Source organism: Pongo pygmaeus, chromosome 5 (genome assembly GCF_028885625.2).
Source record: "Pongo pygmaeus isolate AG05252 chromosome 5, NHGRI_mPonPyg2-v2.0_pri, whole genome shotgun sequence".
Lineage (NCBI taxonomy): Eukaryota > Metazoa > Chordata > Mammalia > Primates > Hominidae > Pongo > Pongo pygmaeus.
Genome location: NC_072378.2, coordinates 62,756,171 through 62,782,763, shown reverse-complemented (window position 1 = coordinate 62,782,763; position 26,593 = coordinate 62,756,171). Strand labels below are relative to the sequence as shown.

The window sequence follows — 26,593 nt, the reverse complement described above, 5'->3', positions numbered from 1 at the left end:
CTGTGTGGTAATAGTTTAACATTTAGTAATTGATTATATAAAATTATGTTCTCAAGACTAGGCTGTATTTCCAAAAAAAAAAAAAAAAACAAAAAAAAAAAACAAAAAACAGCTCAGGTTAAACAATTAGCCAAAAATTTGTGATTATTATCACAAATAATCCAAGATTTAAATAACCAAGGGCCTCCAAAGGCCCCTGTTCTTCCTTTTGCCGTCTAAAATCCAATGGAATATATTAAGTGTTAAACTGGTATGAAGAGGTGGAACTAAATTCTTTGAAACACAAGGTGGAGTATTACTTTTTACTTAAACTTTGAGTCCTTTACATTTATAACTGCTATTCAAAAAAAATTAGATAAAGACATCTAGATTTAGATTAACATGAACTATCAAAGGGATTATTGTGGATCATTAAAGGAAACTTAACATTAAGCCTTCATGTACCAAATACTAATATTTAAATTAATTTCAAAACATATAAAGGTATGTAATTATTAATTTGCAAAGGAGAAAACCGAGGCTCAGAAGTTGCACAAAACCATGAACTAGTGGAACTGAGCTTTACAAACCAAGGCTGTCCTCTACTATACATTATTTCTCCTCAGTACACAATAATTGGTTCAAAATTATCTAGACCTTTAAAAAGTATATAATGGAAAGTGCTTTTAGTATTAAAGTTTTCATGAATGACCCTAACAAATTTTGTCCAAAAGTTTACTAAAAATGCTGACATCATTTATAATCCTTCATTTATTTGTAAAAAGATGAGGACACACATTAAGTACAATTCATTTTGTTTTCTATAAAATAAGTTAATTTTAAGCAAAACAATCTCAATGCTGATAAATGCATGTCATTATTTATTTAGATGTTTCAGCTCTCGCACTAAGTTTTTACAAGCTGGTGAACACTGACAAAATTATTTCTCCCACAGAACTATAACCACACATCCCCAGACAGTATAAATATATGGCTGAACTAACATTAATACACATCACCATTTTATCAATTACATAATAAAACAAATTGTCAAGTATCCAAATATTAAGTTACACAGCTCAAAAGGCATATAAAATATTAGATGTCTGCTCAATTCATTAGCAGAAACCCACTTCTTTTTTTTGCAAGAGAGGTTGGGAAGGAAAAAAAAAATCACACTTTCAAACAAAAATAAGTTGGTAAACACACTTCTGATAAGTATGGGAAAAAAATTACAAGAATTTCAAGAAGTTTATGATTACAATAACAAAGCATCTCTACCTTTTAAAAAAATATTTTACTAAATTAAAGAGCATATTCTACATGTTTGCACAAGACAAAGGCAACATTTTGCTAAAAATAATTAATAGCCCCCTCCCATTCTTTTCTCAGGCCCTCCCTGTTAAGTTGCACCTCAGAGTGCAAACATTAAATTAATGTAAGGCTTTTTTGTCTGAAGACATTAAAGACATGTGCTTCTGTACAATGTAGATTTTCAAAATGGAGGTTTTTTTAATACAGCACAAAGTGAGATTTATGGAAACACATTAATCACTGTAAGACTTGGTAAAAAAAAAAAAAAAAAAAAAATCGATGGTTAAGCAAACCTGACGTATACTGGTATGAATATGGGAGATGTAAACATAAAGTGAGCAGGCAAATAACCATGTAGGCCCTACTTTCAATGTTTGAAATGACTGAATGAATAAACCACATAAGGTCTAGTGTTCATAGTTCCTGGGATTTTAGTTCTGTATGGTACTAAAAATATACAAGTATTGTGCTGGGTATTTTGGCACCTAATCTTCCTAAATTTCTTATGTATTGATAAGATTCTGGCATGGGAATAGATTTAAACAAGTCATAACTCAATACTGCATGATTTGGGGAAAGGTGAATTGATACAAATGACAAGCACATTTTATATGCTGACAGCAAGAATCTTTTGCCAAGTATCCAAACAGGTTGACTGTAACCCAAATACAGAGGTTGCCAAATCTGTCTAGCTTGCGGCCTGGTAAAACTGCCTTTCAATACTCCTATGGAAGCTTCATTAGACTTACTAAGCCAACATGTTGGCTAATATGTATAACAAATTAGGCCCTATCTCAAGTTCCACTTCCAATAGCATTAGGCACCCCAATTTTATTGAATGCAACAGTTGTTTCTGTGACCGTTGGAATCTTTGAAACGCAGCCGCATTTTAGGACGATACTTCTCCAAATACAAAAGTTGCTTGCTGTTAAAAGCTCCACGCCGCTTTCTGGGAGGAAAAAAAAAAAAAAAAAAAATGAAACAAGGCAAAAGCCCCCTACAGTAATATTTACTGTCTTATAGACAACCATCACCTCTCTTGTGGCAATTTATCTTTTGATTAATTAGGCTGTGACCTGATGCAGAAAGGAATATGAACAGGCACATCAGTGTAAATGGAAAAAATCATAAAAAGTTAATTTTCTATATATCTTCGTTTGAGTATTGGTTACAACAGTCGACTCACAAATCCATTTACACGTTAAGTTCAAGAAAAGACAAAACTAATTTATAGTGAAGTCAGAAGTTGACTCTGGTATCAGGGAAGATGACTACAAAAGCCACAAAGGCATATTCTACAGCACTCAAAATATTCTATGTGTTGTACTGGATGGTTAATTTGGCTGTTATTGTCAACTGGTCTCCTTTGGAGACCTGTGCATTTTATTGTATCTTTAAATGTATCTTAATTATACCTCAATAAAAATACAAAATAACCAACATATTCAATCAAGTATTTAAAGCAAAATAATAATTCAAAAACTCTTGTTGGATTAGAATCTTAGTAATATGAGCATCTGCATGAAATGCAAAAAAGAATGTAAGATCTTGATTTCCTGGTTTTACTACTATCTCAAAAAATAATCATAATGATTAGATGGACTATTAGGCTATTAAACTCACTGACACTCAACAAGGAAATGAAAGAGAGTGCAAATGAAAAGAGAATCCATTACTTACTGTCTTATGAATTGTACTGCATCTTCATATTTCATTCCACCTTCAATTAATGCTAGGGCAACAAGTACTGGAGCTCTGGTGAGGTAAGAATTTTGATAAATAGTTTTTTCAAAATCAGATCTTTGTAAATTTATTTCTCCAAACATTTCCCAACTCAGAAGTATTATCTACCACGCTTCCTATTTAAGTAATACCTATGACAGATGTTGACTTTATATTAAAAAATTATAAGAATTTTTCAAGTTTCCATATTTTCATTATCAACACAGATTTTTACCTAGAATCAAATTGATAAATTCATTTACCTCCCAAGGCCTGCAACGCAATGAACAGCAATACAACAACCAGGTTCTTCACGAAACTTGATTTTCACAAGACTTAACCAGTCATCAACAATCTGGTTGGATGGTGGTGCGCCATCATCAAAAGGCCAATCCTAAGTCAAAAGAATATTTCAACATTTTAGATCATTAATATAAACACCGTAGTAATCATTCTAAATTTCTAACATGCAAATGTTTTCAAAAGCATTCCCATTTTAATGTTTAATCACATCTTATTAAACCCTGTTGTCTACCAAATGTGACTAAATGCTCAATCTTTACAAAAATGTTTCACAACTTCAAATCCTTGCTTAGCTTTTCACCTTTATTTAGAAATTAAGTTTCTGCACAATAATATAAAATTTGTTTTTAGCTTTTTGAGGTCTATTTATGACTTAAATAGATATTTATTTGAATTTACTATTTGAATAAACTTTTGTAGCATAGCACCATAAACACATAAGAACTGTTAAATACTTACAAGAACATGGATACCTTCTTTCTCCACAAGAGCAGTGTCATAAGTTGCTTCACATACTCTTACTATTGTGGTAACTCCATACTTCTTAAGTTCCTGGATAAAACGTACATTAAAACAATCTTAATGTTTAACCACATCACTATAACTCAACATTTTATATTCTGATAATCTCTGATCAGTAAGTATGCTGGTTAACAGAAAATCATTTAAAGAATGCCAGAATCTATTTATGTTTAACACAAAAGCAAATTTTGTTTTAAGTGACAATGCTAGAATATAAAAAGAAAAGTGAATATTAAATACCATACATATTTTTAATAAACTGGAAAAGTTTTCCTTCTTTTTTTTAAATCGTGTGCCCCCTTCATACACTGAAGTTGTTTACAGTCATGGTAATACCAGATTGGGATGAAACATTAACCAAAAGGGGCTAGCAGCAATGCAGACAAAAGCAAATGTAACTAAAGGCATTATTTATAACTAATCGGGTAATCTGACTTCACTCAATTATACTCACTCCTTAAACTTTACTCATTTAAAATACATCGAATGAAGTCTTAACTACAGTAAAAAAGCCCACATACCATTTAAAACTACAGGCTTCAAAATGCATTATTACTAATTATAACTCTCCTGACATTTATTTTTTATATATATGGTAATAAAAATTATATATTCTATATAATTTATATACAAATATATATAAATTATATATATTTAGTATATATTATATACTATATATAGTATATATACTAATATACACTAATAGTATATAATATATACTAATAGTATATGTGCTAATATATATACTATATATAATACATACTATATATTATATATTAGTATATATACACTATATATATTATATATTAGTATATATATACTATATATTATATATTAGTATATATACACTATACTGTTAGTATATATATATTAGTCTATATACACTATATATACTGTTAGTATATATATATTAGTCTATATATACTATATATACTGTTAGTCTATATATACTATATATACTGTTAGTCTATATATACTATATATACTGTTAGTCTATATATACTATACAGTAATAAAAATTAAAGTACCATTAAAGTATTTCCCAGCTAGGCGTGGTGGCTCACGCCTGTAATCCCAGCACTTTTGAGAGGACGAGGTGGGTGGATCACCTGAGGTCAGGAGTTTGAGACCAGCCTGGCCAATATGGTGAAACTCTGTCTAAAAATACAAAAAATTAGCTGGGCAATGTGGCGTACGCCTGTAGTCTCAGCTACTTGGGAGGCTGAGGCAGGAGAATTGCTTGAACCCGGGAGGCAGAGGTTGCAGTGGGCCGAGATCATGCCACTGCACTCCAGCCTGGGTGACAGAACGAGACTCCGTCTCAAAAAAAAGAAAAAAAAAAGTATTTCCATATGTTCTGAGAGGCCTATTTGCTATTTCTTAACAACTGTAGGTATTTATAAAATAAAACATGTGCACATCCCAATATATTATCCGGCATTCAATTCCTTTCTCCTACTAAAAAGAGGCAGGTAGAGTTTTGGCTACATAGCTACCATTAGGAAGGAATAGAATTTGTAGTTGAAAATTGGATTCTAAGCATCAGATGGGGTTCAAGACAAACCAATTTTGGTTTATGGTATTAAGTCATTAGGTTAAGCAGATATATAAAAAATCCATAAATGGCAACCTTTCCCATGTAAATTTCTTACAAGATAAGTAAGAGCTATAGTGTTTTACTGTCCACATACCAATTCAAGCAAACTCAGGTGCAAGAACTATTAACTCAAGCACATGCCCTTCTCAAAATGTATAAATATACCTCTAACCTATAGAAGACATTGACATTTATTTCTGGGAACTGGAATTGTAGGTATACCATCTCATTTTTTCCAAAGTAGTATTTATTTTGTTAGCTATAAGTTCCACTATTATATTGCAATCAATTTAAGCTACTAAAACATATCAAATCTTACCTCTATAAATTTGTTTAAGGTCGCATTGGTTGGATTGTGTGTAATAAGAAATCTCATGTTCTTGTATGTGACTTCCACAGGAGCTGGGCGGTTCATTCGAGCCATGTTAATTTAGTTAAAAAACACTCAATAGGGTTATGAAATAATTAAAAAAATTGAATACAGAAATGATGCAAAGAAACTGAAGTCTACTTCAATATACTCCACTTGAAATTCTCAGTGCTTTGAGTATGAAGTTGTAAGTAATGATAAATGAAATGAACCTCCTAACAAGAAGCAGCAATTCTTCAATCCAGTAATACTGAGGCCAACAGAAAAGAAGTGCACTGAGGTTTACCCCATCCAGGTCAGAACTCTTGTAAAATGCTCTGTGGATTTCAATTCAACACTTCTGTGTCCAGGATAACCACTCTTATAGGGGCTTCTTGGTGGAGCAGTAATCAGTTTCTACAGTTCACTTGTCTGCATAGAGGTCGTGCTGTGCCTGGCAGTAATCTCCACTGCCCTTCAGAAACTCCATAAATGTGTGACCAAGAACACCACAGAATTGCTGTTTAAAAGGAAAAGACAGAAAGAAAGAGAGAATAAGTTATTTTCCAATTCAAAAGAAATACATTAGGGTTTTACAGTATTTAAGTACACAACTATTTTTCTAAAGCAGGGCCTGAGCCGCTTCATCAACTTTTACTTGAATTGCAAAACTCAAGGGGTTGAGTACAGATTAAATCAATCAGTATAAAACAAGCAGTCAGATAGATTAAACTGAAATCCATGATCTATTACCAAGATTCCTCAGGAAAAAAAACCAAACCCATTGTTACATTTTTGTGAAATTCATATATATATTCATATATATTCTATCTATACAGTTATATTCTCTCTATATATACTATCTATATGCAATATATAATTATATGATTCTAATAATTATCCCTTTCGATAGTTGTTTTCTTTACATTGTAATTACATACACTTTATGTTGATTTTTCCAACAAAAACATTTTTACACATTAATACAAACTCCAGATAACTCTGAAGTTATTAGTCTTGCATAATTTACTTAACTCATAAACTGAAACATCTAAGTTCCTTTCCAACTTTATGCTTTTATATCCTTTTCTTAGACTGATTTAAGTCCTTCTATATTTAGAATCTGATTTTATCCTTAACAATCTGTTATCATTCCCATTAAACTGAAGACGAGGAAAATAAGTCTCTGAAAATCAACTTGTTATATGAAATATCATAAGAATGTATGCTTAGGAATCTAAAAAGGAAAGAACTCTCATTTATAACTGTAAAGAAAATATTCATAATTTTAATAATGTTCTTTTGTATTTTAAAACCAAAATTTCACATATACAACTCAACACTGAAATCCAACTCAGAGAAGGCGGACAAAGGGATGTTGAAGGTGGAAGTGGTAGTTTTCAAAAGCAAGGTAACTACTGTAACCAATAAATATAAACAAATATGAATGTATTTATATTTTCTCTAAGTTCCCCCTTAAGAACTAAACCATTTTTATGCCAATATCAAACATTAAACCAATAGTCACAGCATAGTTTTAAAATATGTACATGGAAGACACTGATGTTAATAATTAGTCTTCCAAATAGTTTATAAGGTATCTGTGTACTTGGGAGTAAAGAGGGCACTAAGAAAAGTATTAATAACAGGTTAACAAGAGCAGTAATTCATAGCCACTGCCTCAAGCACTTCATGTGTACTCGCATTACCAAAAATGTTTTAACAAAAGGTTCCATTAGTTTCCATGCTTAAATTTAAGCATTTGAAGTCTTAAAATTCAAACGATCTGCTCCCATTTCCATTTTACACCTTTAAATAGTCCCATGCTAGTTATAGTTTCTAGAACTTTGCTAAACTTTGAAGAATAATTCTGATGATTACTGCAGAAAACATCAAGTCAAAAACTCAGTCTACTTTTCTGGTAAAACACAGAACTAGCATTAACAGTCATTTATCAAAAGGTCCCATAAGAAAGGTAACCTTCATTACCACAAGTTTGTTCAAACAAGCCCTCAGAGGTTACTTCACCTAGTTGGTCAGCTGGGTTAAAAAATTAAGTGTCTAAATTACAAAGACATCACAGTTACAGTGAATAGAGATTGTAGTAATCTGAAAATAATTTCATTATACTTTCACCCCAAATTCTAAATACTACCTCCGTAGAATAAAAAGTGTATTCTGACACTTTCCCAACGACATACAATGATCTTTAAAAGCTTTATAATGACTCATCACAGTATTCTAATTTCTAGGTATTACCTTTTTTTTCAATTAAAAGCTAATTTGAGACAGTATTTCACACCACTATTTCCATATTTAATAGCTAAAACTCCTGTCGGCTACAACCTAGTCTGGCCATATCCCTTCATGTAAGTAAGCACTTTCATCAGGAAGCAGAGAAAGCACTATATTAAGAATTCCTTTCCTGAACTGGTTATTTTTACTGAGTGGAGCCACCTAGTGGATGGGGGGACTCGTCTGTTAAAGCAGTGGTGACCACCGATAGCTTTCTGTTCTGCCCAAGACACTCCTCCCTTCCCAATCTCCTACCCACAGGAAAAACTATCCATAATGGGGAATTTTTTTCCCTCCCACATATCAGTTGCATTAGAATCACAATCATATACAAGAAGGGAGAGGAGGAAAGAGTAATCTCTGTGCAGAAGCTTAAATCACTATTATACTGCAGAGTCAAACCAATTAATGTGTGTAACTCTTTTGTCAAATAATTCGTTGTATAGTCTGTTCCACATCTATTTAGGTCTTAGGGCACCTAAGAAAGTATGTGTAAAATGCTGCTCACTCTTGGGAATGATTTAGTTTTCTAGTTTTCAACTGACTGAGTAACAGGAAGCACTGCCTCAGGATCTGGATGTCGAGCAGGTCAACAGTTCCAATCGTAGCGTAAATAACTTAATACTCGTGGACTGGTAGGGGGCTCCGCGGACAGAAGATAAAAAACCCTCAGAATTCTGGCTCTGGTTGGCTACTGCTGCCACAAACCAACAGGAGGCAACAACATATTACACCAGAGTTCAGGAATAGTTCTAAACAGTCCCCGATTAAAAGGCGCCATCCAGGGCCCTTCCAAAATTGGCAGGGGAAATGTATGCTGGTGCCCGGACGGGAAGTCCTTCGCATCAGTGTAACTAACAGTAGCCCTGTCAGTTTCCAAGACGCTCCAACCCAGGCCATTTCTCGACGACTGGCCCAGAGAAAGGACAAGACTAGACTTGTTCCCATTATCACGAGCCCGAGGTGGGGCGATAAATCCGGAACAGCTCGAATTACCAGGTGGAGCCTGGGAGGAGGGCGGGGCGGAGGGCCGAAGTTCTCACCTAGCAGAACCCCACTCTGGCCCGGGCAGGGGTGCAGCTCGCGGAATGCCCCCGAGGGCCGCCGCCCCGCGCACGCGGCTGTGTGCGCCCGAGCACGCTCGCTGCGCCCCTTCTCCGCGCCGCAATCACGGGTTCGCGCCGCGCCTTCAGTCAGGCGCGGGCGCCGAGGCCATTTTGTCTGAGACTCGGGTCCCGGCCGTCGAGCACAAGAGTCTAGCTGCACCCAGTGGCTGTCCCACGCCCACCCCAGAGCTCCGAGAAGCTCTGGAACCAGATCGTTACCACCCGTGCCTGGCTGTCCCGCCTACCCCACGCCCGCCCGGATCTGGAGGCGAACCCGCCACCGCCGCGCCCTCCCCGTATCCGGCTCCGCAGTGACACGCGCAGCCCTCGCCCCACCCCGGGCCACGTCTCCCGCTCCCAGTGCAGCCACTCTCCTCCGGCCGAACAAAGAGGCCCCGGGACGCCGCGGAGCCTGCCATGCCCGGACGGGTCGCGCCAGATCAAAGGGCCAAGGGCGGAGGCGGCGGTCACAAAGCGGCTTTTGTGCCACCCACCCGGCCCGCTGCGGAAGCCGAAACTGTCCCCGGCCGCCGCACAAGCCGGACCGCGCCGCCCCCGTCGCTCCGGGCTCGGGAGGGACTCAAAAGCCGGTGCCTCCGGCGGCCAACCGCCACCCTGCAGCCCCGAGGGGCCCGGCATCTGCCTCCGCACAGCCGGCCGCAATCGGCCGGCCACAGGGCCATACATAACCCGCCGGCTCCCACCCGGGACCCACCGGAACCGCAACCCGGGGCAATCTAGAGGAGACGCCGGGCTCCGAACAAAGGCGACAGCGGGGATAGGGGGGCCGGTCGTGGATTTCCAGCCCGAGAGGCGACGATGCGACGGCTACTCACAGGAATATGTTTACTCATTGAAGATTGTGGCCTAATCATACAGCCGGTCCCGAGGCGGCGGCGACACAGGCGGTGGCGGTGGCTGCAGGGCAGGAGGCGGCGGTGGTCGTGGCGGAGCGGCGGTGGCGACGATGCAGGCGGCGGCGGGGGCACCAGACTCTACCATGCAGTGAGCGGCTCCGAGCAGAGCGCGTAGCCGAGCCGGCCCGCAGCCGAAGGAGCCAATACACGCGCCGAGGCGCCCTTGCGTCACAAGCCCTCCCCTTTATAGCCGGCGCTACGTGCAACCCTCCAGCCACCAATCGCGGCCTGGAACCGCGGGCCAGAAGACGACAGGCGGGGGCGGAGGCCCGCCCCCTCCGGACGTCACTTCGCGGCGGCCGCCGCCGGTGTGAACCGGTTGATGAATGGCTAAGCGCCCAGCCGTAGCATCCCCGGGGCGGGGGAGGGAAGGGGCTGCCGGGGGGGTCTCCGGGATGCAGGAAGCCTGAAGTTAAGAAGGGGTGGGAGCGAGAGAGATTCCGATTTATCGATTGGAAGGAATCATGCTGCAAACCACGTTTCTCATAATTAAAACCATCCAGGAGTGCACACATGTCACATGAGGAGACTCGAAGTTTGCCTGAATCGTAAAATGCAATCCTTCTAGGGCTGGAACCGCGTCTCGACCCTTTCTACTGCCTTAACCACGGTCATCTTTGCCAGTGGTTTACCTTGGCACCTGGGCCCCGAGCACCTTCGTCATCAAATAATATTTATGTCGCAAGACCGCTGTACCCGGTGACTCAACACCTTGCATGCCACGGCCTTAGGCTTGGTCAAGATGAATTCTTGTCCCTGGGGGCGCTTTCAAGCGGGGAGAAACTTACCTACGCAAAACTTAAGGCTATAGAAGATGGGGAGAGTATCTTTTGATGCAGACGAAGCCCTATGCTCCCTATATTCTTTTTTTGATCACGCCTCTCTATACTACGTACGCGTGCAACTGCAGTTGGCTCAATTGTGGCATTTCGAAATCACATGCATCCTTTATACTGCTGCTCACTTGATATGTTGTCTCAGATAATGAAAGGTTAGGAAGTGCTTAAAGAAAGCGTTTTTAGAAATTAAGAATCCTCAGTTTTGTCAAGCACTGATGTAATTCTTTGCGTCAAAGCTAAAGCTCTTCTTTATGTTCGTTTTCAGTCCTCTTTTACTGACTTCATTATTTAAGCCCCTAAGAAGTAAAGTCTTATCGCAATTCTGTGCCATACAAGGGCAACTCTGTTATTTATAATCTGAAAACCCTTTCTCCTCAGCTCTGGGGAAGGAGTAAACAAGACCTTTACCTGCTTTTTAAGAACTCAGTTTTCCACTAACACTGAAGCTTTTTGTTTGTTATTTTCACCGAGTATGAGATTGGAGAGGGCTTTAGGGATCAAATTTTGTCCTCTTTCAGTGCCCTGCAGCATCTTAGGATTTATTAGAACTTCTATTTAGAGACTGGTTGTATAGTTAATTCAACTTTCTTAACTCTGTAAGTAAAATAAGAACTTTCAAAAAACAAAAACAAAATCCTGGGCCAGGCTTTCAAAGGAACAAAAACTCATCGTCATTTTGAAGAAAATGGCTCACCTACGACACATTTTAATCCATTAAAATCAAGGAAAACTAGCACACTTGAGAAATATGTCCCTTTACAAATAAATGATTTTAAAAAGTAAAGACTTTAAAATCTTAAATTCTAAGAAAATATAGGAAGCTTAAAAATCTTGGGTGGTAGGGGCAAAGCTAAGCAGGCTGGGGAACTCAAGTCGAAAAAAAGGGACAGATTTCATATATAAGAACTAACAACTTTTATATGGCAAAAGGCTTTTGACAAATGTCAAGTTCACACTGGGGGACATATTGGTGATACTTCATGGGTAGGGTTAATATAAAAAGCTTGGCCAATGTATATAATAGTGTAGTTAAAAAGCACATATTCAATCAATCAGCCACTCTTACTCCAAAAGTTGGTAAACACAGATAATTGGAATAGTGAACCTTTTCATGTAATGACATTTCAAAAAATACATTTGGTGGGACAAGATATAAACTCAGCAAATGATTAACAGAGCCAAATATGTGTTAGCCAATTTTCTTGTAGAACTTGTGATACAAGTTGTGAGCCTTGTGATCCACAGATCCTGTAATTACCACAAGCAGTGCTGACACGAAGTATTCAGTCAGCTATGCTCATCAAGTTCTAAAAGCTCTCAAATTCTCAAGTGGCCTGGGGGTCTTAGCCTCTCAGACAAGGTACCATCTTATCCTACTTATGAAAGTAACATATTTAAAGGATGAAAAAAATAAGGCTTTTGCTGTTGAGAGAAATGATGCATTTTATTTTATGTATTTATTTGAGATGGAGTCTTGCTCTGTTGCCCAGGTTGGAGCACAGTGGTGCAATCTTGGCTCAATGCAACCTCAGCCTCCTGGGTTCCAGCGATTCTCCTGCCTCAGCCTCCCAAGTAGCTGGGATTACAGCCACCTGCCACCACACCTGGCTAATTTTTTTGTACTTTTAGAAAACTCCATGTTGACTAGGCTGGTTTTGAACTCCTGACCTCAAGAGATCTGCCTGCCTCAGCCTCCCAAAGGAAAGGACACATTTTAAACAAGATATAAGTGTGGTCTTGCTGACCAATCCATTAAATGTTCCTGCTTGTCAGCTGCCATTGTGGTTCACTGCTATGCTGAGGGTGTCTGCTGTATTTAGTTTAATACTTTTAAGCTGCAGATTCTTGAAGAACAGTAGAACATCCCAGCATTGGTCAGGAGACTCCTGTGATTTGAGGACTCACTAACCCTTACAGACTTGCACTCAGAGCATTAGCACCTGTACTTATTTAAAGCGGGTCTCTAGCAGACTTGAAAATAGTGCTTCCAGACATCAAAAAGGGAGAAAACACCTCTAAAAGCCAATGCTTACTCTAAGCTCCAGGAGAAGCTCTAAAATAAAGGATTTTCCCTCCTGCTAAACAAGATTCTCAGCTGGAAGTTACTTCTCTCAGCAAAACATGTGTCCTTAACCTCATCACGATAGGCAGGGCTTTCTATTGACAATTCAAAATATAAAAGCCAGCAGTTGGGAAATAAGACTAGAAGAGTATTATAAGGAGGTTGAGTGTGGTGGCATACAGGCTCATGCCTGCAATGCCAGTACTTTGGGAGACCAAGGTGGGTGGATCACCTGAGGTTAGGAGTTAGGAGTTCAAGACCAGCCTGGTCAACATGGTGAAACCCATCTCTACTAAAAATACAAAAAATTAGCTGGGCATGGTGGCAGGCACCTCTAATCCCAGTTACTTGGGAGGCTGAGGAGGGAGAATCACTGGAAAGCCGGGAGGCAGAGGCTGCAGTGAGCCGAGATCGTGGCACTGCACTCCAGCCTGGGAGACAGAGTGAGACTTCATTTCAAAAAAGAATATTATAAGCGATATTTTTATGGAAGATGAAAGACTGCAGAGGGCAAGAGTGCAGAGGAAGATTGGCAAATCTTGATGAAGAAGAACAGAGAAATCTTCACAAGAACAGCAAGCAGATCTAGTAAACATTGATTCCATTTTACCAAGTTTACAAAAGGAGTAAAGGATTCCCTGATTTTCAATCTTCTCAGATTGGTTGGGGCTACAAGGAAGTCTGATAAAAACATTTAACATAGCAAGAGTAATATCATTGAAATAATAGATTAAATGTGACAATATCAACCTAGAAAAAGACACTAGATTGCAAGGTATAATGACAGTCTAGCAAATATACTTAATAGAGGCAAATACCCCAATGGGCCATAATCTAGTAAGTGTCTGGATACTAGTGCAGAGGGTAAGTTCCCATACCCATATTTAACAAGAGTCCTAAAAATTCAAGTATGCCGTGGCTCCTGTCAGCATTGTTAAAGTTTATTTTCCTCTTGCTGTTTTAGAACAGCCTATTTTATATCCAATTAATTTTCTTATATGATTATTAAAAATAAATATGTAGTATACAGGCATACCTTCATTTATTGTGCTTTGCAAATATTGTTTTTTTTTTTTTAACAAAATGATGGTTTGTGACAGCTTTTTGTCAAGCAAGTCTATCAGAGCCATTTTTCCAATAGCATGTGCTCATTTCATGTCTCTGTGTTACATCTTGGTAATTCTCCTAATATTTCAAAATTTAAATTATTATTGCATTTGTTATGGAAATTTGTGAACAGTGATCTTTGATGTTGCTAGTGGAATTGTTTTGGACCACCACAAACTGTACCCATTTAAGATAGCAAACTTATTTGATAAATGTTGTATATATTCTGACTGCTCCACTGATCAGCCAATCCCTCAGTGAGACACAGCAATACTGAAATTAGGCCAATTAATAACCCTACAGTGGCCTCTAAGTGTTCAAGTGAAAGGAAGTGTCATTCATCTCTCACTTTAAATCAAAGCTAAAAATGATTAAGCTGAGTAAGGCAAGTTAAAAGCAGAGATAGGCTAAAAACTAGGCCTCATACCCAAAACAGTCAAGTTGTGAATGCCAAGGAAAAGCTCTTGAAGGAAATTAAAAGTGCCACTCCGGTAACACAGGAATGGTAAGAAAGTGAAACAGCCGCGTTGTTGATAAGGAGAAAGTTTTAGAGTTCTGGATAGAAAACCAGCCACAGCATTCTCTTAAGTCAAAGCCTAATTCAGAGCAAGGCCTTAACTCTCTTCATTTTTATGAAGGCTGAGAGAGGTGAGGAAGTTGTAGAAGAAAAGTTTGAAGATAGCAGAGGTGAATTCATGAGGTTTAAGAGTAGAAGCCTTCTCCCTAACATAAAAATGAGAGGTGAAGCAGTAAGTGCTAATGGAGAAGCTGCAGAAAGTTATTGAGAAGATTTACCCAAGAACATTGATGAAGGTGGCTACACTAAATAACAGATTTTCAATGTAGACAAAACAGTCTTATACTGGAAGAAGATGCTATCCAAGACTTTCATAGTTATAGAAGTCAATGCTTGGCTTCAAAGCTTCGAAGGACAGGCAATTCTCTTGTTAGGGGCTGATGTGGCTGGTGACTTTAAGTTGAAGCAGATGTTCATTTACCATTCTGAAAATCCTGGGACCCTTAAAAATTATGCTAAATCTACTCTGCTGTGCTCTATAAGTGGAAGAATAAAAGCCGGTTGATAGCACATCTGTTTAGCATGGCTCACTAAATATTTTAAGTCCACTGTTGAGACCTACTGATAAAACATGATTTATTTAAAAATACTATTGCTCGTTGACAATGCACACGGTCACTGAAAGGCTCTGATGGAGATGTACAAGGAGGTTAATATTGTTTTCATGCCTTCTAACACAGCATCCATTCTGCAACCCATGGATCAAGGAATAATTTTGACTTTCAGATTTTAATATTTAAGAAGTACATTTCATAAGGTTATAAGTTGCCATAGATGGTGATTCCTCTGATGGATCTAAGCAAAGTAAACCAAAAACATTCTGGAAAGGATTCTAGATGCCATTAAAAACATTCATGAGAGGAGGTAAAAGTATCAGCATGAACAGGAGTTTGAAAGAAGTTAACTCCAACTCTCATGGATGACCTTGAGGGCATTCAAGACTTCAGTGGAGGAAATCACTACAGCTATGGTGAAAATAGCAAGATAATTTGAGTTAGAAACAGAGTCTGAAGAGTTGACTAAATCACTGCAATCTTATGATCAAACTTGAATGAATGAGGAGTTGCTTCTTATGAAGGAGAAAAGAGAGTGGTTTCTTGAGATAGAATCTACTGCTGGTGAAGATGCCGTGAGCATTGTTGAAATGATAAAGGATTTAGAATATCACATAAACTTAGCTGATAAAGCAGTGGGTGAGTTTTAAGAGGACTGACTACAACTTTGAAAGGAGTTCTCTTGTGTGTAAAAATACTATCAAACAGCACTGCCTGCTACAGAGAAATTTTTTGTGGAGTCATCAATGCAGCAAACTCCATTGTCTTATTTTAAGAAATTGCCACAGCCACCTTACCAGCAACTACCTCCCTGGTCAGTCAGCCGCCATCATCATTGAGGCAGGAGTCTCCAACAGCAAAGATTATGACTTGCTGAAGGCTCAGATGATTGTTAGCATTTTTTAGCAAAAGTATTTTTAAATTAAGGTATTCTAGGGTACCCGTTTTCCCCACTTCCTTTCTGTGTCCTGACCAAAATCACAGTGACCCAGCCAGCTGTAGCCATAGGTTTTCCTCAGCTGGCTTGAACCCAAACCAGTTTGAACATTCCCAGGCACTGATAATAGTGTCTTGGTTTACTGGAAAGAAACTGACCTCGACCCTGAGCCGAATTCCTTAAATTTTCATGTAAACTCCATCCCCTCACCCCCTGGCTACAGACTAATGTGGGTAAAACGTCCCTTTTCTCTTGCTGTCCATCACAATGATACATTGCAACACCCTGCAGGTTCCTTTAATAAAGGTCTTGGACTGATCACTCTGGCATTTAGAGCTTCTTTTTTTGAAATCTCAAACCAGCCCTGTCTCCAAATGGTTTGGGATACTCTCCTGTAGGAATTCTCCTGCTGCTGCTTTTAAGGCAACTCCAGCTATGGGTTCAGTGGGACAAAACAGGTATGTACATTTTTTAGACATAGTGCTATGCACATTTAACAGACAACAATATAGTGTAAATGGGAAACAAAAAATGCATGTAGCTTCCTTTATTGTAATATCTGTTTTATTGTGGTGGTCTGGAGCTGAACTTGCAATATCTCCAAGGTATACCTATGCTTAAATCTCTATGAACATATAATTTGCAGAGCTTAAATATTGTTCAAAACTAAAACATGCTCTATGTTAAAAAGTGACTTAATTTTCTTCCTTAAGACATTGATTTAAAGTTTTATCAAAAGTCTTTTGAATAAGTTTTGATGAAAAATCAAAATGCTGTAGCAGTGCTACATCCTAATTTCTGTGGGAAATTTAGACACAGAAATTTCCAATGAGCAAATAAGCTTGTCACAACAAGCCTTTTAAGGAATCTGGCCTAAGGACAAAGTCCAAAGGCCAATAGCTGCCTGTGGGCTACGGTGTTTTGTTGAGTCAGACATATAGAAACAGTCACCCACCTAGGAGGGTACTACAGATGTAAATATTTATATTAATAAATGAATCCTGCTGGATCAGAAGTAACATCTTATCAAGTCATCATATCAAACCATTTGAGGTAATATTTTCTCTGTAAAATTGATTAAGGCAGTTTTGAACAACTTTTTTTTTTAAAGTCTATTTTAAGAAACAGTTCTCTTGAATCGATCTCTATTATGCCCATTCTCTGTCCCTTTTTCATGTCTAATTGCGATCAATTTAAATATAAACCTGAAAGTTGCCTAGGTAGTCTCCAAATCAAATGAGAATGTGTATTCACATTAGTAATTCTGCTGCTTAATATAGTGTTTACTTCTGTAGGAGCTTAGTGTGCGTATTCAGATGTGACAGACACAGCCTGGGCAACACAGTCAGACCCTGTCTCTACAAAAAAAAAAAAAAAAAAAAATTATCTGAGCATGATGGTGCATTCCTGTAGTTGTAGCTCCCTGGGAGGTTGAGGTGGGAGGATTGCTTGAGCCCAGGAGTTTAGGGCTGCAGTGAGCTGTGATCATGGCACTGCACTCCATCTGGGGCAACAGACCAAAGACCCTCTCTCTCAAGGAAAAACAAAAAAGAAATGATGGACAGATAGATTAGAAGAGAATACTTTTCATTTGCATGCTGAAAGGCACCATTTCCTTGGGGCACTGAATAAAGGACTTATTATGAATCTATCAATAACTCATGACTGCTTTGCCTACTGGTACCTGGAGGAATCTAGTTTGAGAAGACTCTTCTTATTTTAGTAAATTTGGTGAAATTTCTGTTGCCGTTGTATAGCCTGAATAAAAATCATTTGGGGAATTGAAAATCAGGAAGGCCACAGTCTCCATGTGATTGTTTAGAACATGTTGAATTATGCCACAGTCTGAACTGAGGCAAAAATAGCTTAGGAAAGGAGAGTTTAATCTGGCTAGAGAAAGGGAATGGAGTATAAATAAATTTTAAAGGTTGGATATGCATGCTATGGCAAAGCTGTCACTTGACAGGTTTAATTTACAGAGTTGGCATTTAGGCTGCAGATAATCCAGACAGACACTGACCTAAGCAGCATTACTAGGGCAGGCCTTACATAAGGAGAAATGTTGTTGAACAATTTCCTGCAAGCATAATAACATTTATTTAACAAAAGCTACAATAGTTATGCTTTTTTCTTATCCTAACACAGTTGCTTTTTAACTAGGGATGTTCAACAAACGTTGCTATCTTCGTGTATTTCTATAGTTCCATTCATGGTTGGAAGATACTGAACATAAGAGAAAATGAGTATAGAAGCCTTTTGAAATTTCTCTCTCTCTTTTTTTTGAGACGGAGTCTCACTCTGTTACCCAGGCTGGAGTGCAATGGCGCAATCTTGGCTAACTGCAACCTCCGTCTCCCGGGTTCAAGTGATTCCCCTGCCTCAGCCTCCCAAGCAGCTAGGATTACCAGGCACCTGCCACCACACCCGGCTAATTTTTGTATTTTTAGTAGAGATGGGGTTTCTCCATGTTGGCCAGGCTGGTCTCGAACTCCTGACCTCAAATGATCCGCCTGCCTTGGCCTCCCAAAGTGCTGGGATTACAGGCGTGAGCCACCATTAAATATAGTTGTCCTATAATGTATTTCTTTAATCCTCAGACATATTAATGCACATAGTAAATACTCAACCACTATTTATTTGGGTACTATCATATTACTTTCCCACATAAAATTCTATTAGGGCATCCTATTCCCAGTTTTTCTAAGTTTTCTTTGCAGGGTTCTTAGTCTCCCAATCCTATTAACAATGGTGTTCACTGGAGTTTTGTCCTAGGGCCTCCTGGACTCACTTTCCACTTTCCTTGGGGTTTTCACCTACATCCATAGCTGTGGCTGTCAACCTTCCCTCCTTCCCCAACACATATGTGTTAAATGCCTAGCATATGCCAGGCACTCTGCTATCTTATGAACAACATAAACATGTTTTCTGCCCCAATGAAATTTATATACAGGTGAGAAAAGAGAGAAAATAACAAGTAAATAAGCATAGAATATATTTATAATCTGTGCTGTGAAGGAGGTCAACAGAATGGCTGGGGTGACTTACTTTAGACAGTGAAGTCAGGGGTGGTGTCTCCCAGGAGATCTAGATCTAAATGATGAGAATGAATCACAAAAAGAGGGGGAGAAAGAGAGATATTTTTGGTAGAGGAAATGACAACACAGAATTTCAGGTGGGAGTTTGGTTGGTACTCAAGGAGTTGGAAGACCTGAGGGACTGCAGCAATACAAGGGAAGGAAATAAGCCTGAACATCTAGCAGGGACTGGATCACGTGGGACCTTGTAGGCCATGGAAAAAATTTGGATTTATTTTGCTGACAGTGAATCACACCACATATCAGGAAATGTGTTTTAAGAAAATTGTTTTTCTGTTCTGTGGAGAATGGATTGGAGAAGGCCCTAGAGTAGAATTATTTTAACAGGGTGAAACACTTGAGATTTCCTGTCTTGTCAAATGGAAGAGAATGTTGGTGTTGACTATGATCAGGACAGTGGAGGCAGAGAAAAGTGGAGAGATTAGAAATATGGAAATAAAATGGAGAAGATTTACATCACAAAATGCCACACTGCCTCCAAAAATTGTCAAAGGCCAAACAGAGATATAAGGCCATGGTTTTGAGCCTATTTTATGCTGTGGTGCTGAATGTATAGGCACACTGATGAAAAATTCCATAATTTCACATTTTCATTAGCAATATGTTTGTAAGGAATAAACCAGAAACTTAAAATAAATAAAGGCACTCAAAGTATGCTTAGAGAAAGACACTATTTCTGAGGGTTTTGAGAATATAGCAGTGGGACTCCTAAAAATTGTATATTTAGGTATTAAGAGAACAATTAAACTCTTGATAGATGACAATAACAGCAAGAATAGCTAAAATTTATTGTGCTTTTATTGTTTTCCAAGCTACGTGCTAAACACATATTTGCACTGTTTTGTTGAATTTATTAGAATACTCAGACTTTGAGATAGAAACTAGTTAAAAAATCAACTCATAGTGGGTGATATCACTTGAAGTATCTATATAATGAAATACTTTTCGGATATTAAAAGTATCTTGCCAGGCACAGTGGCTCACGCCTGTAATCCCAGCACTTCGGGAGGCCAAGACAGTTGGATCACTTGAGGTCGGGAGTTCGAGACCAGCCTGACCAACATGGAGGAACGCTGTCTCTACTAAAAATACAAAATTAGCTGGGTGTGGTGGCAGGCGCCTGTAATCCCAGCTACTCGGGAGGCTGAGGCAGAAGAATCACTTGAACCCAGGAGACGGAGGTTGTGGTGAGCCGAGACCACGCCATTGCACTCCAGCCTGGGAAACAAGAGTGAAACTCTGTCTCAAAAAAAAAAAAAAAAAGAAAAAGAAAATATCTTAATGTCTTTAACATAAATAAATAATTGTAATGTTAAATAAAAAGAAACGTTATAAAAAATAGAAAGAAATAAACTAAAATGTTAAAAGGTAATAACTGACATTTAAATACTTTATGGGTGTCACTGGGTGATGTGATGATAAACCATTTTTTGTTTATAACTTCCTATATTTTGTATATTTTTTCCAAAAATGATATTCTTACAGTTGGGGAAAAATCATTTCAGATAAATGCTCAAAGAGTTTGCACCGATAGGTCTGTAGCCTTATTGTACTCTCTGCAGCAGAGATAGAAGCACCAGGTTATCCTAACCTGACAGCAGCTGTCAAAAACTTTATAATCACTTTCGTTCTGATTCCATGTTCTTGGATAATTAATCTGATTATAATTTACTTTCAATGTGTATTTATTTGCCATCAAATGTGAGAATATAATGCCCAACCAGTGAGAAGCTCCCTGGAAAATTAAAGTTGTTTATATATCATGTTTGTGGCTATAAACCAAGAAATCACCTCTAAACGTTTGGAAACATCTAAAACCCAAGGTGACTTGGGAATAACCTAAGGGAAGCTGCCCTGGAATGTGATTGTAAGCGGAAACAAAATCAATTTTATTTTATCTGCCCAGAGGAAGATTGTGAGAACAGAAGGAAGATGATGACTGGGTACACAGAATAGAAACGTCTAAAGATATGAGGTTGTCAGTGTTTATCAGGCACTGTCTAGGGAAGAGGCATCGAATCTGTACTGAACATGCTGGTTGTTGTAGAAATATACCTTATTATAGGATAGTATTAATAACATTGACTGACATTTATTGAGTGCTTACTATGTGTTGGGTATTGTATTAAGCACTATATTAATCCTTTCATAAATCTCTCCAGATTGATATTACTCCCATTATAAAAATCAGGACATGCAGCCTCAGAGAGCTTAGGGTCATACAAGTATTATGTGATGCAGCTGGAATTCAAATCCCAGTGGCTTAACTGCAAGAGTCCCTGCTTCCATCACTCTGTTAGGCTGTGCTCATGGCCTTGAAATATCCCTTAAGGTTATTTACTTTCTTATGCTCTGGTTCTTTGCTAAACAAACAAGCTTTCAATTATTAATTTGGCTTCCTACGTGTTCAGATCCTTTAAAGGAATTATTCCATTACAAATGCACTGGCATTTGGGCTTATATTTCATCCTTCCATGAGTTTAGTAAAAGTGAATCATAAAATATGATTATGCAATGCTTTACTGAAAATCTGCCCTTCCTTTTCATTCTGATGGCTACTTCAAGAGAAGTTGTTCCCTAGACTAATGCTACTCTAAGTGTAGTCTGTGAACTGGTGCCAATCTACGAACTGTTACTGGTCTGAGAGGAGATAAGCATAGAAATTGAGAACAAGCATTTAAAAACTTTTACAGCGATTTGACAGGGTAACTTTATTTCTATTGAACTTAATTTCAAAAATTAGCTTAAATTAGGCTTTGTGGCTGGGTGCGGTGGCTCACACCTGTAATCCCAGCACTTTGGGAGGCTGAGGTGGGCAGATCACCTGAGGTCAGGAGTTCGAGACCAGCCTGGCCAACATGGCGAAAACCCATCTTTACTTAAAAAAAATACACAAATTAGTGGGCCATGGTGGCACACGCCTGTAATGCCAGCTAGGGTGGCTGAGGCAGGACAATCACTTGAACTCGGGAGGCAGAGGTTGCAGTGAGTCTAGATCGTGTGCACTGCCTTCCAGCCTGGGCAACAAAATGAGACTCTGTCTCGAGAGAAAAAAAAAGGCTTTGTGTTCTGTTTTTTACTTTTCATTTTTTTTCTTTCTTTTTTTTTTTTTGAGATGGAGTCTTGCTCTTGTCACCCAGGCTGGAGTGCAATGGCGTGATCTCAGCTCACTTTAACCTCTGCTGCCTGGGTTCAAGTGATTCTCCTGCCTCAGCCTCCCAAGTAGCTGGGATTACAGGCGCTTGCCACCACACCCTGCTAATTTTTTTATTTTTAGTAGAGACACAGTTTCCCCATGTTTGCCAGGCTGGTACTTTTCACTTTTCAAGTAATTCATTTTTATTGAGAGGCACTATTGTAAATGATGAAAACTGTGGAAATTGGTTAGATATGTTATGAAATGCATTACTATGGGGTACCTTCCTTAGTCTTTCATGAATGAGGCCATTCCGTGATCTTTCACAATATTATATATTCCTGGTATGTCCATCCTGGGTTGCTGTTGTCAAGAAAAAACACCATTCTGGCCAGGCACGGTGGATCACCCCTGTAATTCCAGCACTTTGGGAGGCTGAGGCAGGAGAATTGCTTGAGCCCAGGAGTTCGAAACCAGCCTGGGCAAACCTGCTTCAGACTCCCAAAGTGCTAGTATTATAAGCATGAGCGACATAACTGGCTGTGAAATTCATTTTTTTTTCTCTCTTGAGATGGAGTCTCATTCTGTCACCCAGGCTGGGGTGCAGTGGCACGATCTTGGCTCACTGCAACCTCTGCTTCCTGGGTTCCAGTGATTCTCCTGCCTCAGCCTCCCGAGTAGCTGGGATTACAGGCATACACCGCCATGCCTGGCTAATTTTTGTATTTTTAGTAGAGACAGGGTTTCACCATGTTGGCCAGGATGGTCTCCATCTCCTGACCTCATGATCCGCCCGCCTTGGCCTCCCAAAGTGCTGGGATTACAGGTGTGAGCCACCGCACCTGGCCGTGAAATTCATTTTTAAAACCAAATGATTTTTTTTGTTGCGTTTAAGCCATTTTTCTTTTATTTAGTGTTCATTGTGAAAAGTAAATTTGCTGTTTTTACAAGTAAGAGTGGAAATGAAACTGTCAAATAGCTTTATACACTATCGCTTCCCCCAAATAACTCCACTTAAGTCTCTGCTGTTTACAAGTATCATTATATTATGATCCTTTTAATTAATGTAGAACAGCTTTAATAATCTTTGTTACAAGGGAGTATTTATAAGATATTTTTCCTCATTAGCATGTTATTTGTAAATATGAACTGATTTTGGTGAAGTTAAACTTGTTAATTTCCCGCTAATGGACATGGTGAACATCAGTGATTCATCTCTCCAGTGTTCTTTTGACTGATAAGGGGAGCAGAGTGAGCAAAATGATCTATCCTTCATGCCTCCATACAGTCAAGCCATCCTTATGGCCTTTGATATGTCCTGTTTAAAGCTAACCACCCTTCAACATTTATTCAGTGCTTACTATGTGCAGGCATTGTAATAGACACTTTAGGAGCATTATCTAACTCTTACAACAATCCTACTTGACAGATGAGGAGACTCATTCCATATCTTTATTTCTTTCTTGAAACTCTCTTTTGGGGGCCCCTGGGATGGCTTGTCTTCCTCTGCCTCCCTGCCCTATAGGTGTTGGTATTTTAAAGAATATTTTCTATTCTTTCTCTGCCATTCTTATACACTTTACAATTTCAGACTTACTTAGAGGACTTCTTTGGTCTCAACTTCCAAACATTCAAAGATGACTCTAAGATGTGCTTCCAGTAAAGTCTTCTCTTCTGAGCTCTGGATGTATTTATATTTCCATGGGATGAACTGAGGCACCTCATATTCAACATGGCATAGGCTGAGCCAATAATCTCTCTTCCCCCATGAGACCTGTTCATTTTACTGTTATCATGAGACAATGACTGGAACCTTTGTCCCTCAGGTGCTCAAGCCACAGACGTGGCAATCTTACTAGACTCCTCCCTTTTCTTCTTTTCTGTCTGACTGGCTACCACATTCTATTGAGTCTGGAGAGCAGTGGCTCAGAGATTGTCCCCCTTCTTCTAATTTTTTACTGTCAAAAGCCTTATTTGTTCATTTGTTCCTTCTTTCCTTCCCTGCTTCCTTCTCTCCTCCATCCCTCCCTCCTTTCCCCTTTTACTTCCTTCCACAATATTTTCTGAGTTGTATTGCAATAACTTAATTCAATGACTTGTCTTGTCCCATCTAATCCACCCTGCATTTAAAAAATGCATATGTGGCCGGGCGCGGTGGCTCACGCCTGTAATCCCAGCACTTTGGGAGGCCGAGGTGGGTGGATCACAAGGTCAGGAGTTCGAGACCAGCCTGGCCAATATGGTGAAACCCCATCTCTATTAAAAATACAAAAATTAGCTGGGCATGGTGGCGGGTGCCTGTAGTCCCAGCAGGAAAATTGCTTGAATCCAGGAGGCGGAGGTTGCAGTGAGCCGAGATTGCACCCCTGCACTCCAGCCTGCGTGACAGAGCAAGACTCTGTCTCAAAAAAAAAAAAAAAGCATATGTTCAGTATCATTTTAAAAAATGCATATCTGATCTTGATATCCTCTTTCTCAAAATCCTCCAATGATCCTACACTGACTTTTAGATAAAGTCCAAACTCTTTCGCAAGATATTTAAGACCCTTCAAGATCATGACTGCCTTATAGCCCTACCTCCTGTTCCACTCCATTATGCTTTCTGGATGTTTGAAACCAATTGTGATTTCTAACATAGATGCCACACTTTCTCAGACCTCCATGGCTTTGTATCTGCAATTCCTTTTACCTGGAATTTTCTCTTGCTGCTTCCCCTAAAACCTAATATTAATTTATATTTTTATTTTTGTGAAGTGGAGTTTCACTCTGTAGCCCAGGCTGGAGTGTAGTGGTGCGATCTCGACTCACTGCAACCTCCATATATGTATATATGGAGTGGTTCTCGTGCCTCAGCCTCCTGAGTAGCTGGGATTACAGGCACGGACACTACACCAGATAATTTTTGTATTTTTAGTAGAGACAGGGTTTCACCATGTTGGCCAGGCTGGTCTCAAACTCCTAACCTCAGGTGATCCACCTGCATTGGCCTCCCAAAGTTCTGGGATTACAGGCATGAGCCACCATGCCCACACCTAATATTAATTTTTAAATTAAATTTTCCTGACTTCCTCATCAACACAGGTATTCCATTCCCTGTACTTCCATTGTACCTTGCAAATACCTCTATTGCAGCATTCATCCCATGATGATAATCAGTTTTTAAATGTCATCTATCTCCCTTATACCCTTTGAAGAATTCCAAAGGCAAAGGCTGTGTTCTATTAATTTCCTTGTGCTTAACACAGTACTTGGCACATAATAAGTATTTAATAAGAAACTAGCATATTTCATGCTATAATTGTTTCATGCTTGATTTCAGGATGTTTGGATGACTGTGCTAGTGTTTGGTAGAAAATAGAAACCCTGAGAAATAGGATCTGGCAGCAGACAATGAGATTAGAGGATGAAATCAAGAAGTGATGATGATAATAGATGGGTTTATCTTGGATAGTATCACCTAAGTGCTACAGATTGTTTACTAATTTCTCCTTGTTATATTTGGGCATTTCTTGTAAAAGTCGATTAACAACTCACTTTTACGTTACTGTTTAGAATAATCATACTTTTTATTCTTTGAAATGAATAACAAGAACTGACAAGCAGTATCAGTGACTCAGGAATAAATTATTGATGTAGTACAGATTCACCCAAAGCAATAGTGACATGCTGATCTTTTTGGCAAAGCCTTTGCTCAGAGAATTTTGGACTTAACTTCCCCTGTGGTATCATCCTCCCATTATGCATTATGAGGCATACAGAAACCACACCCTGAGAAAATACCTAACAAGGCACACCTAGGGCAAGTTTGCCATAATATCTTTAAGTTGTTTTATTAGGCAGAGCATAGTGGCTCATGCCTGTAATCCCAGCACTTTGGGAGGCCAAGATGGCAGGATCACTTGAGCCCAGGAGCTTGAGACCAGCCTGGGCAACATAGTGAGACCTTGTCTCTACAAAAAAAGAAAAAAAAAAGAAAAAGGCAAGAAAAAAAAAAAAAAAAAGTTTGATGTTATACACCTGTATTCCTAGCTACTCGAGGCTGAGGCAGGAGGAACCCTTGAGCCCCGGAGGAAGAGCTGCAGTGAGCTGTGATTGTGGCACTGCACTCCAGTCTGGGCAACAAAGGAAGAGCCTGTCTCAAAATAAATAAATCACAGTAAAAATTTTTTTAAAATTAAGAAA

At 38.9% G+C, this 26,593-nt stretch overlaps 2 protein-coding genes across 3 annotated transcripts; both read right to left on the bottom strand.

The window, feature by feature from the left end:
- Nucleotides 1-837: 837 nt before the first annotated feature.
- On the bottom strand, nucleotides 838-5,895 carry PTP4A1 (protein tyrosine phosphatase 4A1). 2 transcript variants are annotated; one of them, XM_054490416.2, is made up of 5 exons: nucleotides 5,757-5,895; nucleotides 3,778-3,870; nucleotides 3,279-3,409; nucleotides 2,974-3,048; nucleotides 838-2,242 (listed from the first exon to the last, which is right to left on the bottom strand). In XM_054490416.2, exons 1-5 carry the CDS (start codon nucleotides 5,859-5,861, stop codon nucleotides 2,125-2,127), a joined length of 522 nt encoding a protein of 173 aa, XP_054346391.1. In that variant the 5' UTR covers nucleotides 5,862-5,895; the 3' UTR covers nucleotides 838-2,124. The 2 variants fall into 2 exon arrangements, with proteins under 2 accessions (XP_054346391.1, XP_054346392.1); XM_054490417.2 differs by having other exon boundaries at nucleotides 2,088-2,238.
- Nucleotides 5,896-6,166: 271 nt separating this feature from the next.
- LOC129037985 (uncharacterized) lies at nucleotides 6,167-17,536 on the bottom strand. The gene is made up of 2 exons (XM_055019514.2): nucleotides 10,024-17,536; nucleotides 6,167-6,306 (listed from the first exon to the last, which is right to left on the bottom strand). Exons 1-2 carry the CDS (start codon nucleotides 10,060-10,062, stop codon nucleotides 6,211-6,213), a joined length of 135 nt encoding a protein of 44 aa, XP_054875489.1. The 5' UTR covers nucleotides 10,063-17,536; the 3' UTR covers nucleotides 6,167-6,210.
- Between the last annotated feature and the right edge of the window lie 9,057 nt (nucleotides 17,537-26,593).

Excerpts from the sequence above, each read along its gene's own strand:
- PTP4A1 (XM_054490417.2), bottom strand. The coding sequence starts at position 5,861 with ATGGCTCGAATGAACCGCCCAGCTCCTGTGGAAGTCACATACAAGAAC. Across the intron at positions 3,410-3,777 it reads AAGAAGGTATCCATGTTCTT|GATTGGCCTTTTGATGATGG; the intron begins GTAAGTATTTAA and ends CTTTTGACTTAG. Across the intron at positions 3,049-3,278 it reads TGCGTTGCAGGCCTTGGGAG|AGCTCCAGTACTTGTTGCCC; the intron begins GTAAATGAATTT and ends TTACCTCACCAG.
- LOC129037985 (XM_055019514.2), bottom strand. The coding sequence starts at position 10,062 with ATGATTAGGCCACAATCTTCAATGAGTAAACATATTCCT. Across the intron at positions 6,307-10,023 it reads CAATGAGTAAACATATTCCT|CAATTCTGTGGTGTTCTTGG; the intron begins GTGAGTAGCCGT and ends CCTTTTAAACAG.